The sequence below is a fragment of the Harpegnathos saltator genome, unplaced genomic scaffold (genome assembly GCF_003227715.2).
Source record: "Harpegnathos saltator strain DR-91 unplaced genomic scaffold, Hsal_v8.6 scaffold0, whole genome shotgun sequence".
Classification (NCBI taxonomy): Eukaryota; Metazoa; Arthropoda; class Insecta; order Hymenoptera; family Formicidae; genus Harpegnathos; species Harpegnathos saltator.
In genome coordinates, this window is record NW_020229871.1 from 294,823 (window position 1) to 316,795 (window position 21,973).

The window sequence follows — 21,973 nt, forward strand, 5'->3', positions numbered from 1 at the left end:
AAGAGTTAGATCAGGATGTAGATATCTTCTATTAGGATTATGAGATCTGGTATAATGGGATTCAAATTTAGGAAAACTTTTAATATGATTTTGAACGTGCTTTTTCTCTTCCTCAGAAATTTTTCTTGATGATCCAACCATACGCCCACGTAAATCATTTCCTACATTTGCAGAGTTTAATACACGTTTTAAGCGTCCTTCACTTACTTTAAAGGTATCCAAAAAGAATTTTTTACAGACGGGAACTTTTCCGTTTTTAGAATTTAACAAATACCTAAAACTCCAATTTCTTGGCGAACCTTTTCCATTTTTTTGACGTCTTCGTTTCACAGTTTTGCGCTCGATAGTTTCGTAAAGCAATATATTTTGTTTATTAAAATCTCCCAAATACCAAAACTTCTCAAAAATATTTTTTCTTTCGTCTTCTTCGTAATTTTTTATGCAAGCTTTTCGACAACGGCAATTTTTGTTTTGGAAAACTTTTGAAGGTACAATATTTCCGGTTTGAGTACAATATCTTTTCCTGAATCCCGTTTAATCTTTCGCACTTTTTGGATGTATGTTTCATCAATCTTTTCTCCATTGTTATCTGTATCTTCATCCCCTGAAGATGAATATTGTTCTATAATTCTCTTTCTTTTTCGATTTTCTTTGAAATCATTAGTTACTAATTCTTCTTCACTATCTGAACTAAATGGTCTTGTTTTGTTCTTCCCCATGGGTGAAATAATTTCTAAAATTTAATATTAAATTTTAAGTTTTATATTTAATTGTAAGTACGTAATATGTATATTGTATTATGTATATTGCGTAAATTTTGTTTAACTGCATTAATTAAACGTACTGATTATTCAACTAATGCAATTGTCCAAAAACTGAGGTTAACTTGTTAAATACTAATTAATTAAAATTACCTTCATTACTTCGGATTATCAATCCGACATTATCAATAATAAATATTTTAATTTAAGTATAAATGGACTTAGGCCACTTTCAAAATAAACGGCTCAATTATTGAACTAACTCTGAAAACTTATGTGTCCAGAATTATCGTATTTACTCGGAACATAAGTAACCTTAAATGCTTTATTGATAGATAACTTGAAGTTGTACATGTAACCACGGGCAACCGGAAATAATTGACAAATGGACTTAGGCCACTTTCAAAATAAACGGCTCAAATATTTAAAAAGTTACCAAGTTATCCTTAAATATCTCAAAAAATATTAGGCAAATAAAAAAATGTTTCAGACAAAAGTTGTTCAAATTAATTGGTGGAAAAAGACGGTGTAATAAAAATAGGAGTTTCCATTTAAGATTTTTATGTCGACCTTGATAACGTTTCTCATGGTTATTCCAAGGTCAAACAATTATCAATATCTGGTAGTTTTTTTTAAGCCCTACAACTTTTGTTTCAAACATTGTTTTAAACAATCATTATTTTTTGAAATAATTAGCTGTTTCGGAACTTTTGGCAGACCCTGTATAACCTTTTTTGTAGAGCTTTTCAAAAGCTTCATTTATTGTCCAAAACATTTTTCTCTAAAATTAATATTCTCGAAGATATAGTAGAAAAATAATTAAAGTTTGGGAGAGGGTGGGAGGTGAATGGTACTTCGTCGCTAAAATCCTTCAAGAGTTTTCATTTTTGAGCTAAGGAAAAGCTTTGCTCAAAAATTGAGTTCAATCAGAGGAATGCACTTTTCGGAATTTTACCCAAAAAATCTATCAAACATTGATATTTAGTTGATTTTGAGATAACTTTGTGAGAAACGTTATCAAAATTAACATATAAATATTGTTGCGCTCACGCCAACACACACTTGCACACGGGTAAATGAAAACACTCGTGAAAGAATAAGGAACTTTCTATTAACAGAACAGCTCACTCAAGCTTTAACCCCTTGACATACAAATAAAACGAAACATGATGCGTCCGAAAAATACTATTTAATTTCGCTCAACTGAACAGTGATGTAGAAGGTGAGAATGAGTACATTTTATTTTGAAATTTGGATTTTTATAAAACATTTAATCAGGTTGATACATAATGCTAATGAAGAACAACTAAATAATATTAAAAAATAATAATTTATGAACACTTTGATGACCTTTTGTGACACTTTGGTGTTAATCTCATTATTATCACTAAAATAGCTTATTGTACTATCATCGTCACTTTCATATAATATATCCGACTTATACATGATACAGGGATTATTTATAATCTTTACTAAACTCAAATATTGTCTGGTATGACATTCACCGTGCGAGATCCCTGCTATACTGAATACTACTTTCAATGTGCTTCTTCTGATATGTCGACGCTTTTTTGTTATTGGAATTGTTGAGAAGGTGGGAGGGTGGGGCATCTCGAACTATATAAACAAACGAGAATCGACGCACGAGTGAAGCAACATAGTTTATTTATATACTGCACGGCATCCGCTGAAAACAGCTTTTGACGAGTTAGACTCGTCAAAGTCTACAATAGCACATGAAATGAATAGACGACCCTAACTTGTCATTGTATGTCAAGGGGTTAAACAAGAATAATTTTCTGATCTACAATTCTTGCGTCTGTCTACGATGACAGCTTGCCAAAGACTCTCTGTCAGCTGTTGTTTTCTTATCGATTTTCCGTCGTCCAGACAATCTTCGTTCAGTTATCAAAATCAGCATCAGATGCCTAAGGCTCACGGACAACGGACGCTGCCACAAACCTTATGGCTCGGACACAACAATATGAAATGAATACATCTATTTTTTATAGCATATCTTTATAATTGGCGTTGAAATGTTTCCGAAACAATAAATACATACCACTTTTTTATAAAAACTTTCTGAATTATGAGACTTCAAAGTTCAAGTATTGCGGATATTAACATTACCCAAGATGTACTATGTAGAAATAGATTTACACTTTGTGTATTGCGTGCGTGCACGTACTTGATAGAAGGTTGTAGATGTGTTTATTTTATTATTTTATTAAATGTGTAAACTGGTATCATTTTGTTATTTGACAGTGTTCCAAACAAACATAAAATATGTTTAAAACATTTCTTAAAAATTCTAGTATAACAAAATCTAAAACATTTAGTATTTTTTCTAATACTAATGCTTACGGCACTTAAACTTTGAAGATAATTCAGAAAGCTCTTATCGAAAAAAAGAAAAAAGATTTGTAATCAGTATTTCGGAAACGTATCAATATCAGCTATATTATGAAAATGACAATATGTTATGAAAAATAAAAGTTTCTATTTAAGATTTTTATGTTGACTTTGATAACGCTTCTCAAGATCATTCCATGATCAAATAAATATTAGTGTTTAATAGATTTTTTTAAACTACCACTTTTATTTGAAACATATAAATAAATACATTTTTTCTGAAATAATTTACTGTCTTAGAACTTTTACTACACTGAATATTCGTATATTATTCGTTATATTTATGTAAGAAAGTATTATTTTATGTGAAAATAAAGATATATAATATTAATATTATATAAATATATAATAGCATTATACTTATTAGCATAATAATTATGAATTATTAAGAGACCGTGCAATTGAACTCGGAAACGATGTCATTTATCAGACGCTATAACTGTAGTGCTATGTTCTACTATTGAAAATGATTGTTTTCTTTCGATTTATACAGGGATTATACCAACTCCAGGGGCGTAGAGATAAGCGAGAGGAACGAAATAATTCTCTTCCATTTAACGATATCTCGCATAGTTTTTCAGTAATAACCACGTAACCTTTGGGCATTTATCATGCCCATCGCGGCCTATAGACGCTCTGTGGCGAGTTGTGTGCATCGGGCTGAGCTAAGCGCTCGATGCCGACTGCGTCGCCTGACGTCGATGCTTTGGCGTTTTGACGCTACGCGACAGTCAGCGCGAGCCGCGTTACCGCTCACCCTTGACGCACACATCTCGCCGCGGAGCGTCTATAGACTGCGATGGGCGTGGCAAACGCCAAACTTCACGCGGTTATTACTGAAAAACTATGCGAGATATCGTTAAATGGAAAAGGATGGTATTTATGCATAAAAGGGGCCCTCTCCCCGATTTAATTTATTTTTAGATATGTTGTTGGGGGAGTCTTTCTGAGTCGTTTCATATACATATATAATGGTCGGAAATAACTTCGGAAATACAAGCTGAGAAACGATAAAAATATAGTATAGTACGATAGTAAATATGAAAATTCACTTAAAGTAATGAATCACCGAAGCATATATACACATACACCGAAGGGGAGGTGTGGGGGAGCCTTCGGCCCTCCCACCCGCACCCTCCTCGTTTGGTCGAACTTGCGTTACGTGGAAAATCGCAAACTTATGTGACACAGAACAATACGACTTTTCATATGAAGCGAGTTTCATCCGTCAAGGGGAAGTGCAAGTGGGGGAGCCTGTTTGTTTATGTTTTCAAAATGACTCTATTGGTTTGTTTATGATTGAATTTCTTCATATATTTTTGACAAAGAACATTCAGCATTCACTTACAAGGAGGTGACGCAACCTGTTTCATCGATTTCAATACGAGTCATAGCACACTCGATAGCTATGATGCTGTATATAAACGCCCTAACATAATATGCGTGAATGCGTCTTTGTTTACGAGTAATTTGCAGTTAAAGTTTGGCTCGCGGATCCGTGCCACACATAGGGCGCAAGTTACGACACTCTTTCACGAAACGGCGTGGCTGAGCAGATAGAGGCTCCCGCGCCGCGAACACTTTTGCGTCGACAACGGCGTTCGAGTCCTGCCGACGACTGGTTCGTTTTTTTTTTTCGTATGTAAAGACATGTAAAATATTTTTATATTGTTCTTATGTATAATTCCTTTTTTTGTTTCTACGCTATTAATCAGGGCTAATTAGGAGAGTCAGGTCTTTCAAATATGAACACAACTTTTTTATTAATTACAATAAAATGTTTTTTTCGTGTAAATCTATTTCGCATAAATATTTCGTATGGTATGGGAAAGAAATGGCCAGACAGTGATTATTTTGTGTGAGAGAAATCCGAGAGCCGTTAGAACCGTTACAAGTGGAAAGGAACCCTCTTCCCTTTCCCCTTCTCGCAGAGGGATTCTCATGTTTTGTGACGTACTCGCTTCATTCTCTGGGCAGTCTTCGTAACGTGAACAGTGAAAAACTCGTGTTAAAAATGGAAACCACGTTTGTAGATGAAGCAACGATCAGCTATGTGCAAAATCTAGCAAAATGTGATATTACAAAAGAAGAGTTGACGGACGCAATAGAATATCTTCGAGGTAAATATGTTGAATGTGTGAGCAATGGAAAGATATATTTGTACGTATTGTTATTGGCCTTGTATACAATATCAATTATATTGAATTCATATTTGCAGATGTCCTGATACAATTTAATTTAATTAATAATGAAGCGCCAAGAAAATTATCAAAAAATTCCAAATTAATTGGCGGAAAATCGTTTGAAAAATTAATTAAACTGTTGGGAAAACATAAAATATCAGATGAGGTGGAATATTATATAGCAGAAGGAGAAGACGTGATTGAAGAAGACGCGATGGAAGATGTTCAATCGTCTTCTTCGGACGGGCCTCATACGAGTCAAAGAACGGAAGAGTCTTCTCCGGACAAGCCTCATACGAATCAAAGAACGGAAGACTACGAACCTCCGCAAAAAGTTGCAGCGATGGATCTAGTGTCGTATAACGTAAAATTGAAAATAGTTATGACCGCAAACGAACATCCGAATTGGAGCTTCCGTACGTTACAAAGCAAGTTTAAACAGCATTTGCATTATCACAGTGAAGTTGCACGCTTCCGCAAATACATTTTATCTGGTGGAAATTATTGGGATAAGCTGCAATTAATAAAACGGAATGTGTGTGATCGGTTTACGGAAGCAAGAGAGCAAAGGCAACTTGTTACACGACGTCTCCTTCAACAGTGGGCGATGGCTGCAGCCGTTCAATATAACAAACAAGGAGAAGAAAGCGAAGAACATGACAAAGCTTTCCGCTTTGTAGCATCGAACACATGGTTAACGTCATTTCTATGTGAATACAAAATTTCTAACCGTCGAGTTGTTCGGTATTTATCAAAAAGAGAAATAATATCACCGCAAGCTGTGATGGAATCCGCTGTACACTTTCAAGAATTAATTAGAAGTATATCACCGGATTACGACCTGGATTTCATAATAAATTCTGACCAAACGGGCTGCGAATATCGCGTAAATGTTGCACGAACGTACACGCATACTGACGAAAAATTCGTACAATTATATATCGGCGATCTAAACAAAGTGACTCACTCTTATACTGCACAATATTCTGTCACACAATCGGGCAAGCTATTAAATAAAGTGTTTGTTTGCTTACAAGAGACTTCCGACACATTTGGAGTCCGGGTACAGAAAGAGGTAGATGCGTTATTGCTATTATGTAAAAATGTTGTTCCAGTCTGCTCCAAATCAGGGAAATTAACAACGTCTCTCTACCAGCAATATTTGAAACTGGTTCTCAAGCTGTACGTTGGTAATCATCAGTTTTTATCTCTTGTTGATTCTTGGGGAGGACAAAAGAATATCCATATGTATAAAGAAATATTTCGCGATAATAACAATAGGCCAACGTGTAACCTACAAATAATACCACCAAAATGTACGCCAATTTGTCAACCGTGCGATGTTTATTTCTATAGACAGGTCAAAATCATTATAAAGCGTATATACAGAACTGTCCTTTATATACCGGCGACGAAAGTATAAATTTGAACACTCGCGCTGATGCGATTCGTATACAATCGCTCACACACTATCTGTTATCAGCACCAGTTTTCAATTTTATGCTCCAATATGCGTGGTATGCATCCAGTCTTGTTGACAGTCGCGAGGTATTTTACAACGTCAATCAAATATGTTTTCCACCAACTATACATAGTCAAAAGTGTATTTGTGCAAAAAATGATGCGTTCATTACGTGCAGTTGGTGCAAAAAACTATTATGTTTTACATACTTTTATACGGCATTCCATCCGCAGAATTGCGACTGCATGACCACATTTTATAATACGTAACTTTCATTTGTGTGCCTTATATTTGTCTTGTGTGTGTGTGTGTGTGTGTGTTTTGATACGGACAAAAACATTTTATTATAATTAATAAAAAAGTTGTGTTCATATTTGAAAGACCTAACTCTCCTAATTAGCCTTGATTAATAGCGTAGAAACAAAAAAAGGAATTATACATAAGAACAATATAAAAATATTTTACATGTCTTTACATACGAAAAAAAAACGAACCAGTCGTCGGCGGGACTCGAACGCCGTCGTCGGCGCAGTGTTCGCGGCGCGGGAGCCTCTGTCTGCTCAGCCACGCCGCTTCGTGAAAGAGTGTCGTAACTTGCGTCCTATGTGTGGCACGGCTCCGCGAGCCAAACTTTAACTGCAAATTACTCGTAAACAAAGACGCATTCACGCATATTATGTTAGGGCGTTTATACACGGCATCATAGCTATCGAGTATGCTATGACTCGTGTTGAAATCGATGGTTGCGTCATCTCCTTGTTAGAGACCGTCTCATCATACAGTTTTCGGAACGTGAAGAATAATGAAACTACACGAATTTCTATCCTTTCTCAACTTGTATCTCCGAAGCTATTTGCGTCCGACCCTTATACTAGGTGCGCAACTAAGTTTCCGGGTTTTTTTGATCAATGAAAAATTGAAAATTTCAAGAGAAATACAAAAAATGGTTTATCAAAGTATCGTCCCTCGCTAGCTACACATTTTTGCCATCTCTCTGGCAATACATGAATACCGAGACGATAAAACAACGCGTCTTTGGACCAAAACAATTCATCCAACCAATTTTGCACTTCTTCGAAATTGGCCAAGTGTTGCCCAGCCAAGCCATGCGCCATCGACCGGAACAAGTGATAATCGAAAGGGGCCAGGTCTGGTGAATACGGCGGGTGCGGTAGCAGATCCCATTTCAGCGTTTTGGTGGTGTCCTGGACGATGGAAGTGCGATGGCACAGAGCGTTGTCGTGTTGCAATATCACTCGTTCGTGTCTCGTGTCCCATTCTGGCCGTTTTTTGAGCAATGCATGGTTCAAATTGATCAGTTGTTGTCGGTAGCGATGCCTATTGACAGTTTCGCCCGGCTTTTTTTCAGCAGCTCATAATATACGATTCCTTTCTGGTCCCACCAAACGCAGAACATTGTCTTCTTTCCGAAGCGATTTGGCCGTGCCGTCGATGTTGATGCTTCGCCAGGAGAAAACCACGATTTTTTGCGTTTGGGATTCTCGAAATATATCCACTTCTCATCGCCAGTAACAATTCGATGCAGGAAACTCTTTCTTTCATGTCGCAAAAGCAAAATTTCGAAAGTGGCTCTTCGATTTTCCATCTGTCTCTCAGTCAACTCATGCGGCACCCATTTTCCTTCCTTTTGAATTTTTCCCATGGTATGTAAACATTTGGAAATACCTTGGCGAGTCATGTTTAATGCCTCCGCAAGTTGATCTCGTGTTTGCGTATCATCTTCATCCAATAACGCTTGCAGATTGGCGTCCTCAATTGTTTTTGGTCTTCCGGAGTGCTCCTTGTCCTCAGTGTCGAAATCGCCACTTCTGAAACGTTTAAACCAATCTTCACAGGTAGTTTTCGATGGTGCATGTTCGCTGTAGGCCTCTTCCAGTAAACGACGTACTTCAGCTGCACTTTTCTTTCAAGTTAAAGCAGAAAAATAAAGCTTCCCGCAAATGCTGTTTATTTGGCACAAAACTCGACATCTTCGTTGTTAGAAAAAATATTTTTACGTTGCGGTATGTGTTGGTATTACGACTGGTTATTGTTAACAGATGTCCAAGCTATAAAAAAACACAACTTCAGACATGTATGTCGACTATATGTGTCGTTAGCGCCATCCATGTGTGAAACCCGGAAACTTAGTTGCGCACCTAGTATATGTATATGAAACGACTCAGAAAGATTCCGCCAACAACATATTTAAAAATAAATTAAATCGGGGAAGGGGCCCCTTTTATGTATAAATACTTTCAATTTTTCAGTTTTTTAAGAATATTTATTCAAATTCATAGCCCCTTTTGATTTTGTATGAAATCTTTTGTATCTAAAGAATTTCTTTAAATGGTTTTTTGGTTTGCTGATAAACCCAGAGTCAAAATTTCAAAATCAGATCCAGTATGACAGTTTCAAGAGTGACTTCTTCTTGCAGTGCCTTATGAGGTCCTCCCGACGTTGGCAATCACTTTGGCGAATAGTGCACGGTCTTCGGCTAGTCTGAACAGTTGTTCAGCACTGTGTATTCTAGTCCACCTCCGTATACTCCTTAGTCAAGGTATCTGTTTACTGCTAACACCTCTGCGGCCCTCAATCTTGCCCTTCATTATAAGTTTAAGAATTCGGTATCTCTCTCTTCTAAGTACATGGCAAAGATACGACAGCTTTCTGCGTTTGATTGTTATCAATAATTTACGGATGACTTTAGCCTTGCTTAAGATTCGTTCATTAGTCTGCATAGCAGTCCACAGTATTCTGAGCATGCTCCTATGAAGCCACATTTCAAAAGCCTCTAAAGGATTAATCATTGCGGTCTTTAGTATCCAGGTCTCAGTATAATACAGTAATATCGCCCAGATGTAGCACTTGACCATTCTTTGGCGAATTTTTAGGTTCAGGTCATTATTACAGAAAAGTGACTTCATCTTTTGGAATATTATTTGGACGATTTCTATCTTACACTTAATTTCTTTATCTGGGTCTAGGTGTTCGGTGATATAACATCCTAAATATTTAAAGTAGGGGACTCTCTCCATACTCTATCTACGTATTTAGGTCTTAAAGGATAGCAACCTTTGACTTTGAGAGACCTCCAGCTTGTACCACTAGGTACAAGTAACAATGCCTCTCTCTGTAGTCGCCGTACGCTCGAGATAGCACCAGAGATGTCGCTTCCGAACGACATCTCTTAACGTTATCTAGGGAGAGGAGAGTGTCGTGAGCGTGGAGCGTCAGGTAGCTCAGTAGTTTAGAGCAGTCGTCCGGCAAGTGAAAGACCCGAGTTTGATTCCCCGTCTAGCGACTACCGCGCTCTCGAAATTTTTCTCTCTTCAGAACGAAAATAAAGATGCAGGTTGCGTCGCCACTTAATACGCTCTCCTTTCATGATTTAGGTCACACTCTATCTTACATATTATCTACGTATCTATCTACGTATCTCGTATTTATTCTAGCGTAGCGTCAATATAGGTTGACGGCTGAAAACCATGTATTTTGTTTTCGCGACATTTATGTTTAAGTCCATGTCTCGTCCTACATGATCGATAGAGTTCAGCTGTTGCTGTAGACCTTGCAGACACATAAAATCGCAGTGTCATCAGCGTAACGAATGGTGGTGACCAGTTCTCCATTTATTTTAACACCGATCTTCTAGTTGTGCAGCGTTTCTTTAAATGTTTTGTCCGAGTATAAGTTAAACAGTAGCGACGATAGTATACATCCTTGTCTGACGCCTCATTGGATCCGACATTCATCGGTTGATCCGCCATCGACTCTGACCATTGTGTTCTGTTGCCAGTACAGGTTCTTAATGATGTCTTTGTCTCTGTCGTTTATTCCAGCACTTCTTAATATTTAGATAAGTTTTTCATGTTTTACTCTGTCGAATGGTTTCTCATAGTCTATGAAGTATACAAAACTGTCTTTACGTTTATTGCAACACTTCTGAAGAAGTATGCTTAGAGCAAAAGTTGCCTCTCTGGTGCCTAGGGCGTTTCTGAAACCAAATTGAGTTTCATCCAGGTCATTTTCGCATTTGTTGCGTATTCTGTTATGTATGTATATAATAGTATGCTACATAACAAAAAATCTTTAAAGTATGGCTCATGAGGCTTATCAGTCTATAATTTCTGCACTTTTGAGATCGTTGTTTTTTGGATATTGTTATGAAGATCGACTTCAGCCACCCCTCCGGTATTACGCCACTAATGTATATGTTGTTGAAAAGCTTAATTAGGATATCAATGTTGTGTATCATTTGTAGGATCTCTGCTGGTATGCCATCGGATCCGGTTACTTTCCTAGTTTTTGCAGAACGAACAGTCTTAAATACTTCATCTTTCAGAATGTCTGGGCCCTCATTCGCATGTAATCAACCTCGCTTTCCTCTGGTCTGTTGTCTTCGAAGAGCTGTGTAATATATCTTCTCCTTGCTCCAAGTATTTCCTGTTCTTCTATGATCATCCTGCCTGTGTAATCCGTTAATTTGTTGGGTATTTTCTTATTATATAAGCCAGCAACTTCTCTAGCATTTTTGTGTATATTGAACATGTGTTTTGTCTCGAACCACTCAAGCTCTCCGCAACGGCCCGCCATCCATTTCTCCTTAGCCTCCCGGATTTTCTCTTTGATATCTCTCTGTATGTTTGTGTTTTTCGTTATATTGTTTTTGTTTTCTTCTTTTTTCCATAAGAGTTAATATTTCATCGGTCATCCACTGCTTCTTTCTTCGTCTAGTAGGTCTTGTATATTTGTCTATCACTTCCTGAATTTTTCCTCTAAATGAATTCCGCATGACATTGATGTTATCTGCGGCGGTGTCCTTCGTTTTAAGTTGTTATTCAAGTCCTTGTCTACTGCTTCCCTTTCTGTTTCTATTATATCAAATCTAGTCTGCCGTGTTTTTTTTCCAATTTTTTTAATTTAATGTTGGTGTTTGCGACTAAAGGGTTGTAATCTGTACCAATATAATACCATATTATCAGGTTGTCTAAAAAGTATTGAACCTTTTGCGTACGAGATAGCGTTAGTGTCTCAAATCTCAGAGAATATGAGTTGCAGCAGGTCAGGCCTAACGTCATTTGACAGCTGACAGTTGAAGCTAGTAGACATATAAAAAGTGTTGGAATTCTTATAATCAGATGTAAGGAATTATGCCGTGAAAATGAGTGAACTTTCCGCAAAACTGCGCTAAATTTTACAATTTTATTTCGATAAAGGCGCAAATGCTGCGCAGGCCCCTGAAGAAATTTGTGCTGTTAATGGGCAAGATACGTTATCAAAAGCAACAGCTAAAAGATGATGGTTCAGTCGCTTTCGTTCTGGAAATTTCGATGTCCAAGATGCTCCTCGCGGTGGGCGACCAATCACAGAAAAAGTGGATGATATTCTGGCAAAAGTCGAGCAAGACCGACATGTAAGCAGTCATGACATTGCCAATGACCTAAACATCCATCGCCAAACAGTGTTAAACCATTTGGAGAAAGCTGGCTACAAAAAGAAGCTCGATGTTTGGGTGCCACATGATCTGACTCAAAAAAATTTACTCGATCGAATTTCTATCTGCGAATCTCTATTGAAACGTAACGAAATCGAACCATTTCTGAAGCGGTTTATCACGAGTGATGAAAAGTGGAGTGATGAAAGAGTGATGAAAAATAATCTACGACAACATTGTGCGAAAAAGATCGTAGTCGAAGCGAGGAGAAGCTCCACAGTCTGTGGCAAAGCTCACACTGACGCCCAGCAAGGTTATGCTGTGTATTTGGTGGGATTTGAAAGGAATCGTGCATCATGAGTTGCTGCCGCCAAGCAGAACGATATATTCGAACCTGTACTGTCGATAATTAGCGCGATTACACCTAGCAATTTAAAAGAAACGACTGGAACTGGTCAATAGAAAGAGTGTTGTATACCACGCTGACAACGTCAGACCGCATACATCTTTAACGACCCGTCAGAAATTGAGAGAACTTGGCTGGGAGGTTTTAATGCATCCACCGTATAGCCCGGACCTGGCATCGTCAGACTATCATTTGTTTCGGTTTCTGCAGAACTCCTTGAAAGATGTTAAGTTAGTTTCTAAAGAGGTCTATGAAAACCACGTGTCACAATTTTTTGACCAAAAACCACAGAAGTTCTATAGCGACGGGATTATGGTGATGCCGGAAAAATGACAGAAGATCATCGAACAAAATGATGCATATGTGGTTTCATGATGTTATTTTCAAATAACAATAAGTATATTCTCAATTTTGACCTCGAAAGGGTCAATACTTTTTAGACAACCTAATATATTGGTTAACGCCGGGGTATGTCGTTACTTTGTCAATGTAATTCCTAAATCTTCTGTTGATTAAAATATTGTTGTGTCCGAGCCACAAGGTTTGTGGCAGCGTCCGTTGTCCACGAGCCTTAGGCATCTGGTACCGATTTTAACAACTGAAGGATGATTGTCTGAATGACGGAAAATCGATAGAAGAAAACAACAACAGCTGAGAGAGAGTCACGAGCCCGTCGCACAGTGGGGCGAATGTGTTATTTTTCGGTCATTTGCTTATAACTTCTACATTTTTCAATGGAATTACTTGAAATTTAATATAAATAATGTACAATTGATATATTTTTAGTGTATGAAATAAAAATCATCTATATTATGTGGCACAATAACTCTTATCGCGACGTCAAATATATAGAAAAATGCGGCTGTCTTCAATAAGTCTATGTTCATATATGTTCGTGCCTTTTACTTACCGATAGAAAATATAGATAATTTTCTATAATAGTATGAAGTAAATTTCGTTACCGATAGAAAGTATAGATAATTTTCCATAACAGTATGAAGTAAATTTCGTAACGTCACGAATAATATTGCATTAACAGCATGTTAATTTTGCAAAAATGAAGGTACTTAGTGCAATTTTTAATAATCAAATCTGTTCTACTTTCGATTTTTTCATAAAATTATTTCATTTTTTTCACATGTTCTGGATCTTTCTGAACAACATTGTCATAAAAACATCATAAGATTTAAACTTTTTTTGAACGATAAAATCGATCTTTTCCGGTGTATTTCGTATTTAAGTTGTGATTCTTTTACATCGTTCGGAGAAATTTGCAAAATTTTTAGATTTATTAAGAAACACACGTGAAGAAGTAAGAATTAAAATTCGTTCGAAAAAAAAATTCTATTCAATGTAACCAATGTTTATTTATAATATTTATCTTAAGCATTGCATAGTACGGCAAGTACTATTTAGGCAAAATATGAAAAGAGAGTTATAAAAAGACCTTTATTGAAAAAACGTATGAAAATGAAAAAAGTTAAGTACAAAGAAATGAAATATACAAAGTAAAATATAAGACTTTCTTACTGAAAAAAACAATACAAATCGACTAGGTTTATTCAAGAAGTTAGCCGTTGCTCATTATTTAATATTGTTAAAAAATTATTAGCAAAGCAAGTTTCGAAAATAGAATATCCTACCTTATATACGATTCTTGCTAAACCTTTCTGTATGTATTATTTTTACTTTAACAAGACCAATATACGAGATGGAATGCTCTATTAAATCTTTATATAATAATATGGATATGATAGCGACATTAGATATCTTATATTGGTATTATACTAAAATTTTTGTCATACCGTTCTTATAAAATAACGATATACAGAGTATCCGGAATGTGATCATTAATATTTTGTGTACTAGTAGATTGGGTGTAGCCGAGAAGAAAAGTCATGTACCATAATATCAAATTGGCAATAGTTATCGAGTTATTAATTGAACATGTGAGCCAATGAGCGCGTAGAGAGCGCTGGGCGGCCTCTTGTCACTTGCGCTCGCTCGCTCGTCGTTCGCGCTCGCTCGCTCGCTCTTCGTCGCGCGCGCACGCCTCTTGTCGCTTACGGTTGCCTCTCGCGGCGTGAGGTAAGCCATCTTCTTATACCCAGAGCTTCTTATATCCTGTCGCCTTCTCGTGCGCTCATTCGTTTACACATTTTAATTAATTACGGAATAAATATTGAAAAAATTGTAAAATGGCACAGGACTTTTTTAATTGTTTTAACGAGTTTAACCAGTACACAAAGTATTAATGATCACATTTCGGACACCCTGTATACAATGCTGCAAACGAAATAACCTCGATATTTAGTTCCTATTTGGAATATTGCTGAGAGAATGGTACAGTGAAGGACCAAATCGAATGAATTTTGATTATACATTTTTTTACAAAATGGGGACGAAGGGGAATACATATCAGGCATATTAAGAAATTAGATACTATAACAAATGATAAAAACTTCATCTCATTCCATCCCATTCCAAGAACTTTCTTCATCTTTGAATATTGGAGTAAGAATTTTTTTTATCTGTCGAATATGTCATATACTTATTAATATATTGCAATTACAATATAATAATACTCAAATGATATAAGTCTAAAATAAATATATTTTTTAAAACCTAATAAACAAATTCTTATAAACATTTATGGTATATTTGCAGTTTTGTTTTCTACAGAAAATTTAGAAAGTAAGCTATTTCATTATCGAAATTTCTATATTTGCGAAAATGCCACACATCATCGGATCATTCTGAGGAAAGAAGGAAGCATGTAATCAGTTATAAACAGATTTATTTATAGTTCATGATATATATTAAAAGAAAAACTCATCACAAAGTCGAATTATGCATTTTTAATTGTTTGTCCAATATCCGATTTCTGATGCGTTCGCACCATTGTGCATCGCCGCGAGTTGATGTGACAAAAACGCTTTTCTTAATTATTGTTAGAACGAGAGAATTCATAAAATAGTGAGAGTTTGTACTTTATCGAAGTAAAGGAGAGTTCTTTCTTTTCCCAAAGTCTCGTCCAAGTTCATTTCACGAACTTGGAACGCACGAAGCGGTCGCGTGTAACATTATAATCAATTTAGTTCCTTACAATTTGCGTCGGATTATCACTTTGGTTCCTCCATGTATATAATCTCCTCTTATGTAATTTGTACCAGGTGTTTGTTATGACCATGTTATGCTTTTGGCAAAAGTCGAACAATCTGTCATCACGCTCATTACCCTTACCCAGTTCGTACTCGCCAACCAGGTCGGCTCTACGACTTTCACCAATCTTTACATTAAAGTCGCCTATGATGTAAGTGATTTCATTACTTTTCAGTCTTTTTAGTATTTCTTCTATTTTTTCGGAAAACATTTGGCATCCCGTGTCATATATCGAATTTTTCATTTGCCGTAGCAGCATAGATCTGAATAATGTGCAAAATCCACGATAACGCACCGTCGCACAATGCCATCGTTATCCGCAACTTTTTGACCAAGAACAAAACGAATACCATCTAACAGCCACCGAATTCGCCTGATTTGGCTCCCTGGCTTCTTCCTGTTCGGTCGACTCAAAAAACCGCTCCGGGGAACGCGTTTTAGCAGCTAAGAGGAGATAATGGAAAAATCGAAGACGGCTCTGATGGCCATAAACCGAGTATCAAAAACGTTTCGAGGATTGGATCAAGCGCTGGCATAAGTGCGTTGCAGTCGATGGAGAGTACTTTGAAGGGGACAATATCGATTTTGATGAATATTTTGATGAAACTTGTATTTTTAATTTTTTGAATAAATTCCTGAAACTTTTTGATCAAGGTGGTATAAACCTTCAGTTACGCAAAGCCGTGATTAATTTTTCTTAACAAGGAAAAGTTTCTCGCGAAATTGCTAATTGCTTATTAATTGATAAAAGTACTGTAAATAGGATTATTGCTAAATACAAGTTGACGAACTCTCTACTGATAAACCACGAAACGGTAGACTTTGCAAAACTACAAAGCGCGTCGATAAAATAAAAAAAAATCGATAACAGATGCTAGAAAAACTGCTAGAAAAATGGGTATTTCTCGAGAACTACGAGAAGAAAATCTTATTGATATTAGTCGAAACACAATATCTCGACGTCTAAAAGAAGTAGACCTTTTAGGACGTTCTAGTGTAAAAAAACCATTAATTAGTGCAAAAAATAAGAAAGCTCGATTAGATTTTGTAAGGAAATTTGAACATTAGACTGAAGTTGATTGGCGAAAAGTACTTTTTTTTGACGAGTCAAAGTTTCAGTTATTCGGAAGTGACGGTAGAAAGTATATACAACGTCCAACAGGTACAAGATATAACTCAAGATACCAAATTACTACCGTAAAACATGGTGAAGGTAACGTGATGGTTTGGGGATCATTTTCTTATGATGAAGTTGGTCCATTGATTGAGATCACGGGTACTATGGACGCTATAATGTATCGAGATATATTGACACAGCATATGTTGCCATATGCAACTCGAAACATGCCACGTGGTTGAATTTTCCAACAAGATAATCCCAAACATTCATCAAAACTAATAAAAGGATTTTTCATCGTGAAAAAAAATGCGAGTTCTTGATTGGCCCTCGCAATCGCCAGACTTGAATTCTATTGAGCATTTGTGGCAAGAACTCAAACTACGTACAGGAAATAAGAAACACTCCAATGAAGCTGAATTGTGGCAAGATTTGCAAACTCAATGGCAAAATTTATCTCAAGATCGCATTTCTAATTTAATAGCATCAATGCCTCGCCGTGCTGCAGTGATTGTTTCTAAAGGCATGACAACAAAGTATTAAGTTTAAAAAAACGTTGACAACATTTTCTGTTATTATTTTTCAATAATATATTTTTCTTATACATAAGAAAACTTTGGCGCAATACTTTTGCACTGTTTGTAATAAGACATTGTGTAAAAATAAAGTATTTAGAATTATTAAGAGTTTGTAAAGTTTATATAATTGTAGGACAAATGAATACATTTTGTTTATATATATAAAGTTTTTAGCGCTCATTATGAAATGAATATTTAATAATAATTAAGTGGCTCAAAAGTTTTGTACGCCACTGTGTATATATATATATATGGGAGGGGGAAGAGAGAGAGAGAGAGCGAGAGAGAGAGAGAGAGAGAGAGAGAGAGAGAGAGAGAGAGAGAGAGAGAGAGAGAGAGAGAGAGAGAGAGAGAGAGAGAGAGGAAGGGAGAGAGAGAGAGAGATTTATATATTTGTTTCGTGAAAAAGCATGTTACAACTGTAGGTTTTCATTGAGAGGTTGCTACTTTCTGCACGGAAAATTATTGAATTTAGAGAGTCGTGCCTATTGAGACTTTCGTTCGAGATGTCGAGGACCATAACATACTTCAATTCCATGTAATTTAACCGAAGGCACATTCCCATAAAATCTGTACGGTGTCCTTTGCCGGCCGCATAGAGGCTTCTAACGTTTCATGTGGCTATCTCTAGTTTGGACTTTGCTATTTTGAGTCGAGAAATTTTTAGCATCTCTGGCCCATCTAAGGGCCGCCCGGGACTCGGAGCCGTATTATTTCTGTTTCTCGCCATAGCAATGTCCTGGGGAAAAGATGCATAGCAGTGTGGTATCTCGTTGCTTTCACTGCACTATTTTCAGCCGCCCTTGACCTGGGAAACCAACGCTGTTTTTGCAGCCGCACACTATGAATCAGACGCTGCGGATATTATTCACCATATCTGGTTATCTTCACTTCGTTTAACCTGCAGGCCGATGTAGTAGTTATAGTAGTTACCCGGGGTGTGGCACGGAGAGCCATAAGTGAAAATTGGGTGCTCTATGAAGACCAGACATCTTGACCACTCTCCGCTAGCGTTGAGTGCGACCGTCTTTGATGCAAGGTGCTACTTCTATAGCGCAACCCCTACACCCCAAGAGTGACTAATTTTGTTAATTATTTTTGTTATGGAGAATATCATATTTGAAATATTCATGTTTTTCAGGTTGCTGATAAAACCAGTTGAAATTGCAAAATATAAAATGGCGGATTCCATATGACAGTTTCTAGTGACTAACGGTATTTCATTATTGATACTTTTATCTCCATTATTAGCCAGTGAAATATGTTAGAGATAATTACTTTGCCAAATGGTTTTGGTGGAAATCTCGGATGTATGATAATTGTTATTTGCGACCAAAAAGGCACTGAGTTTGATACATATCCATAATAGAATATTAAAGTTAGCCACTTAAAGTCACTATATTGGATCCACTATTTCGAATTTTGAAATTTCAACTCTAGATACGTTATCAGCAACCAAAAAAACCCTTATAGATAAGCTTCCACGTAAAACATGAAATGAAATTATTCCTTCTCACCAGTTTTGGTACAAAACATTAATTTCGCGTTCACCAAGGAACTGGTAAATATAACATAATATTTCATAATAATTGCATTTTACAGTAATAAAAGTAAAATCCAAACTGTAAATCAGGAGCACTGAAAGGCTTAAGAATGATCGTTTGAATGAAGTTTCGATAAAAGTTGCTTTGTTTAATATCAAGAATCTTCTTACATACTTCATATGCGACAATTTTGAGATATTTTATATATCCATATCATTTAAGGGATTGAATGTGTAATAATAATAAGTAAAATTATATTAAACTTAATACACAGAACTGGTATAGAACACATCAGAACTGATATTGAAATCCAATTAGGAAAAGATTGCCTATATCGGACTAGTTCTCAATTTTCTTTTTATAATGTGCAAATATTTAATAAAAATGGAATAAAGATTAAATTGAAATTATTCTTGATTTTTTTGTGACATTCTATAATTTTTTGACATTTTTGGTACAACATCTGGCGATACGTCTTCTTTAAAACTTTTTTTGCAAGTCATAATTTTGACAATTATTTATTTAAATTGTACCATCGACTTTTCTAAATTATACCTTTCCTTTATTGTACCGATATGATTAATTTAAAAACTGGGAAAGGATAAAAATAAAATACAAACAATTTAAATATAGTATTAGGTGTACAACTTTGCTTCCGCCGTTTTCCTATAGATGGCTTTAGCGGTAAGTAGTAGTCGAAATAAATAGATCATAGACGTCATGCAATAAACTTGGGCATCTGTCAACATAACCCCATAGAAACATTAGTCGATTTGTGTCTACATCATAAAGTTATTCTCGATTGAAAATGTCAGTTTACGAGCCAAATTCTCGTCATTTGCGGGAGGTTTTAATTTTTTGCTTCAATATGAAGAAATCTGCGGCTGAGACTTATCGAATGCTCTCAAATACTTATGGTGAGGCCGCTATTAGTGAAAGAACGTGTCGTGAGTGGTTTCAACGCTTCAAGAACGGTGATTTTCACGTCGAAGTCCGGCATAGCGGTGGAAGAGAGAAGGTTTTCGAAGATGCAGAATTGGAGGCATTACTTAATGAAGACTCGTGTCAAAGTCAAGAAGAATTGGCACGATCATTGGGAGTGACTCAACAAGCAATTTCAAAACGCCTCAAATACATGGGAATGATTCAGAAGCAAGGAAATTGGGTGCCGTACGAGTTGAAACCGAGAGATGTTGAACGGCGTTTGTTTGCTTGTGAACAGTTGCTTGAAAGGTAAAGACGGAAGGGATTTCTGCATCGCATTGTGACTGGGGACGAAAAACGGGTTCATTACGATAACCCCAAGCGCAGAAAATCATGGGCATATCCTGGCCATGCTTCCACGTCGACGGCCAAATCGAATATTCCCGGCTCCAAAGTCATGCTCTATATTTGGTGGGACCAGTTCGGCGTAGTGTATTATGAGCTGTTAAAACCGACTGAAACAATCACAGGAGATCGTTATCGCAATTAATGCGTTTGAGCCGAGCATTGAAAGACAAACGGCCGCAATACAACGAGAGACACGATAAAGTGATTTTGCAGCATGACAATGCTCGACTCCATGTTGTGAAAGTGGTCAAGACATACTTGGAAACGTTGAAATGGGAAGTCCTACTCCACTGTATTCTCCAGACGTTGCTCCCTCTGACTATCACTTGTTTCGATGGCACACGGCCTGGTTGACCAGCACTTCCGGTCTTATGAAGAAGTAAGAAATTGGATCGATTCGTGGATCGCTTCAAAAGATGACCAGTTTTTTCAACGCGGGATTCGTACGCTGCCCGAAAGATGGGAGAAAGTAGTGGCCAGCGATGGACAATACTTTGAATCATAAATATATAACCATTTTTTACAATAAAGCCTCGAATTTCGGAAAAAAAACGGCGGAAGCAAAGTTGTACACCTAATAAATACGAGTTTTATTGAAATTATCGTTTGTATAAAAAGTAAAAAAATATATTTTAATTCAAAAAATAAACATTAAAATTACAAAATGAAAATATTTTTATTTTTAAATATTGAACTAAGAAATTGATTAATTTTTTGAGTGCTAAATACTTCCAGCCGAAACGCTCCGTGTGGACGGCCGCGGCTTACAGTTGCGATTGCTGAAGACGGAATATTTTTTCGCATAATGTGAACTTCGTTGATTGATTATACAGGATGTTCCATTTTAAAAAACGCACCTCGATAATTCTTCAACGAAGCATTTTCAGAAAAAATGTTTCGGATAAAAGTATGAGGTAACTATGCACATTAAGTCAACCCCCTCAAAAGTTCATGACCTTGATATACAGGGTGTCCCATTTTAAAGGACCCACTCAAATATCTCAGAAACACTACGTTAAATCGAAAAATGTTTCAGACAAAAGTTGTTTGATTTGAAGATGGACAACTATTCGTCAAAAGAAAAAATACTATTAGACTTTTATTTTATTTACAATCAAGAATATATTACTATAATAATACCCTAACTTTTGTTAACTTATCGACCTTTGGAAATCTTAAAATTATTAAATTAACAAAAGTTAGAGCACTATTATAGTAATATATTCTTGATAGTAAATAAAGTAAAAAAATCTAATATTATTTTTTCTTTCGACGAATAGTTAGCGAGATATTGTAAGTTAAATGTTGAAAAAGTTACCAAGTTTTACTTAAATATCTCAAAATATATTAAGCAAATAAAAAAATGTTTCAGACAAAAGTTGTTGAAATTAATTGGTAGAAAAAGATGATATAATAAAAAATTCATATTTCCATTTAAGAAAATTGATGATCAGTGAATATCTCGAAAGTCGCGCCATCTATAAACAAAATGCTATCGCTTTCTTATGTTCCTCTTTAAGCCAAATAACTTTTATCTTAAACATTTTTCGATTTAATACAGTGTTTCTGAGATATTAGA

General features: G+C 36.2%; 1 protein-coding gene across 13 annotated transcripts in view; it reads left to right on the forward strand.

The window, feature by feature from the left end:
* The window catches only part of Ars2 (arsenic resistance protein 2), a 73,778-nt gene that overhangs the window by 41,644 nt on the left and 10,161 nt on the right, over window positions 1-21,973 (forward strand). For 10 of the 13 annotated variants that reach the window (XM_025307217.1, XM_025305517.1, XM_025307834.1 and 7 more), the window contains exon 8: window positions 9,256-9,378. The exons of the other annotated variants lie outside the window; for them this stretch is intronic. In XM_025307217.1, the coding sequence (XP_025163002.1) occupies window positions 9,256-9,378 (123 nt within the window). The remainder of the gene's footprint in view (window positions 1-9,255; window positions 9,379-21,973) is intronic. 13 annotated transcript variants of the gene reach the window in all.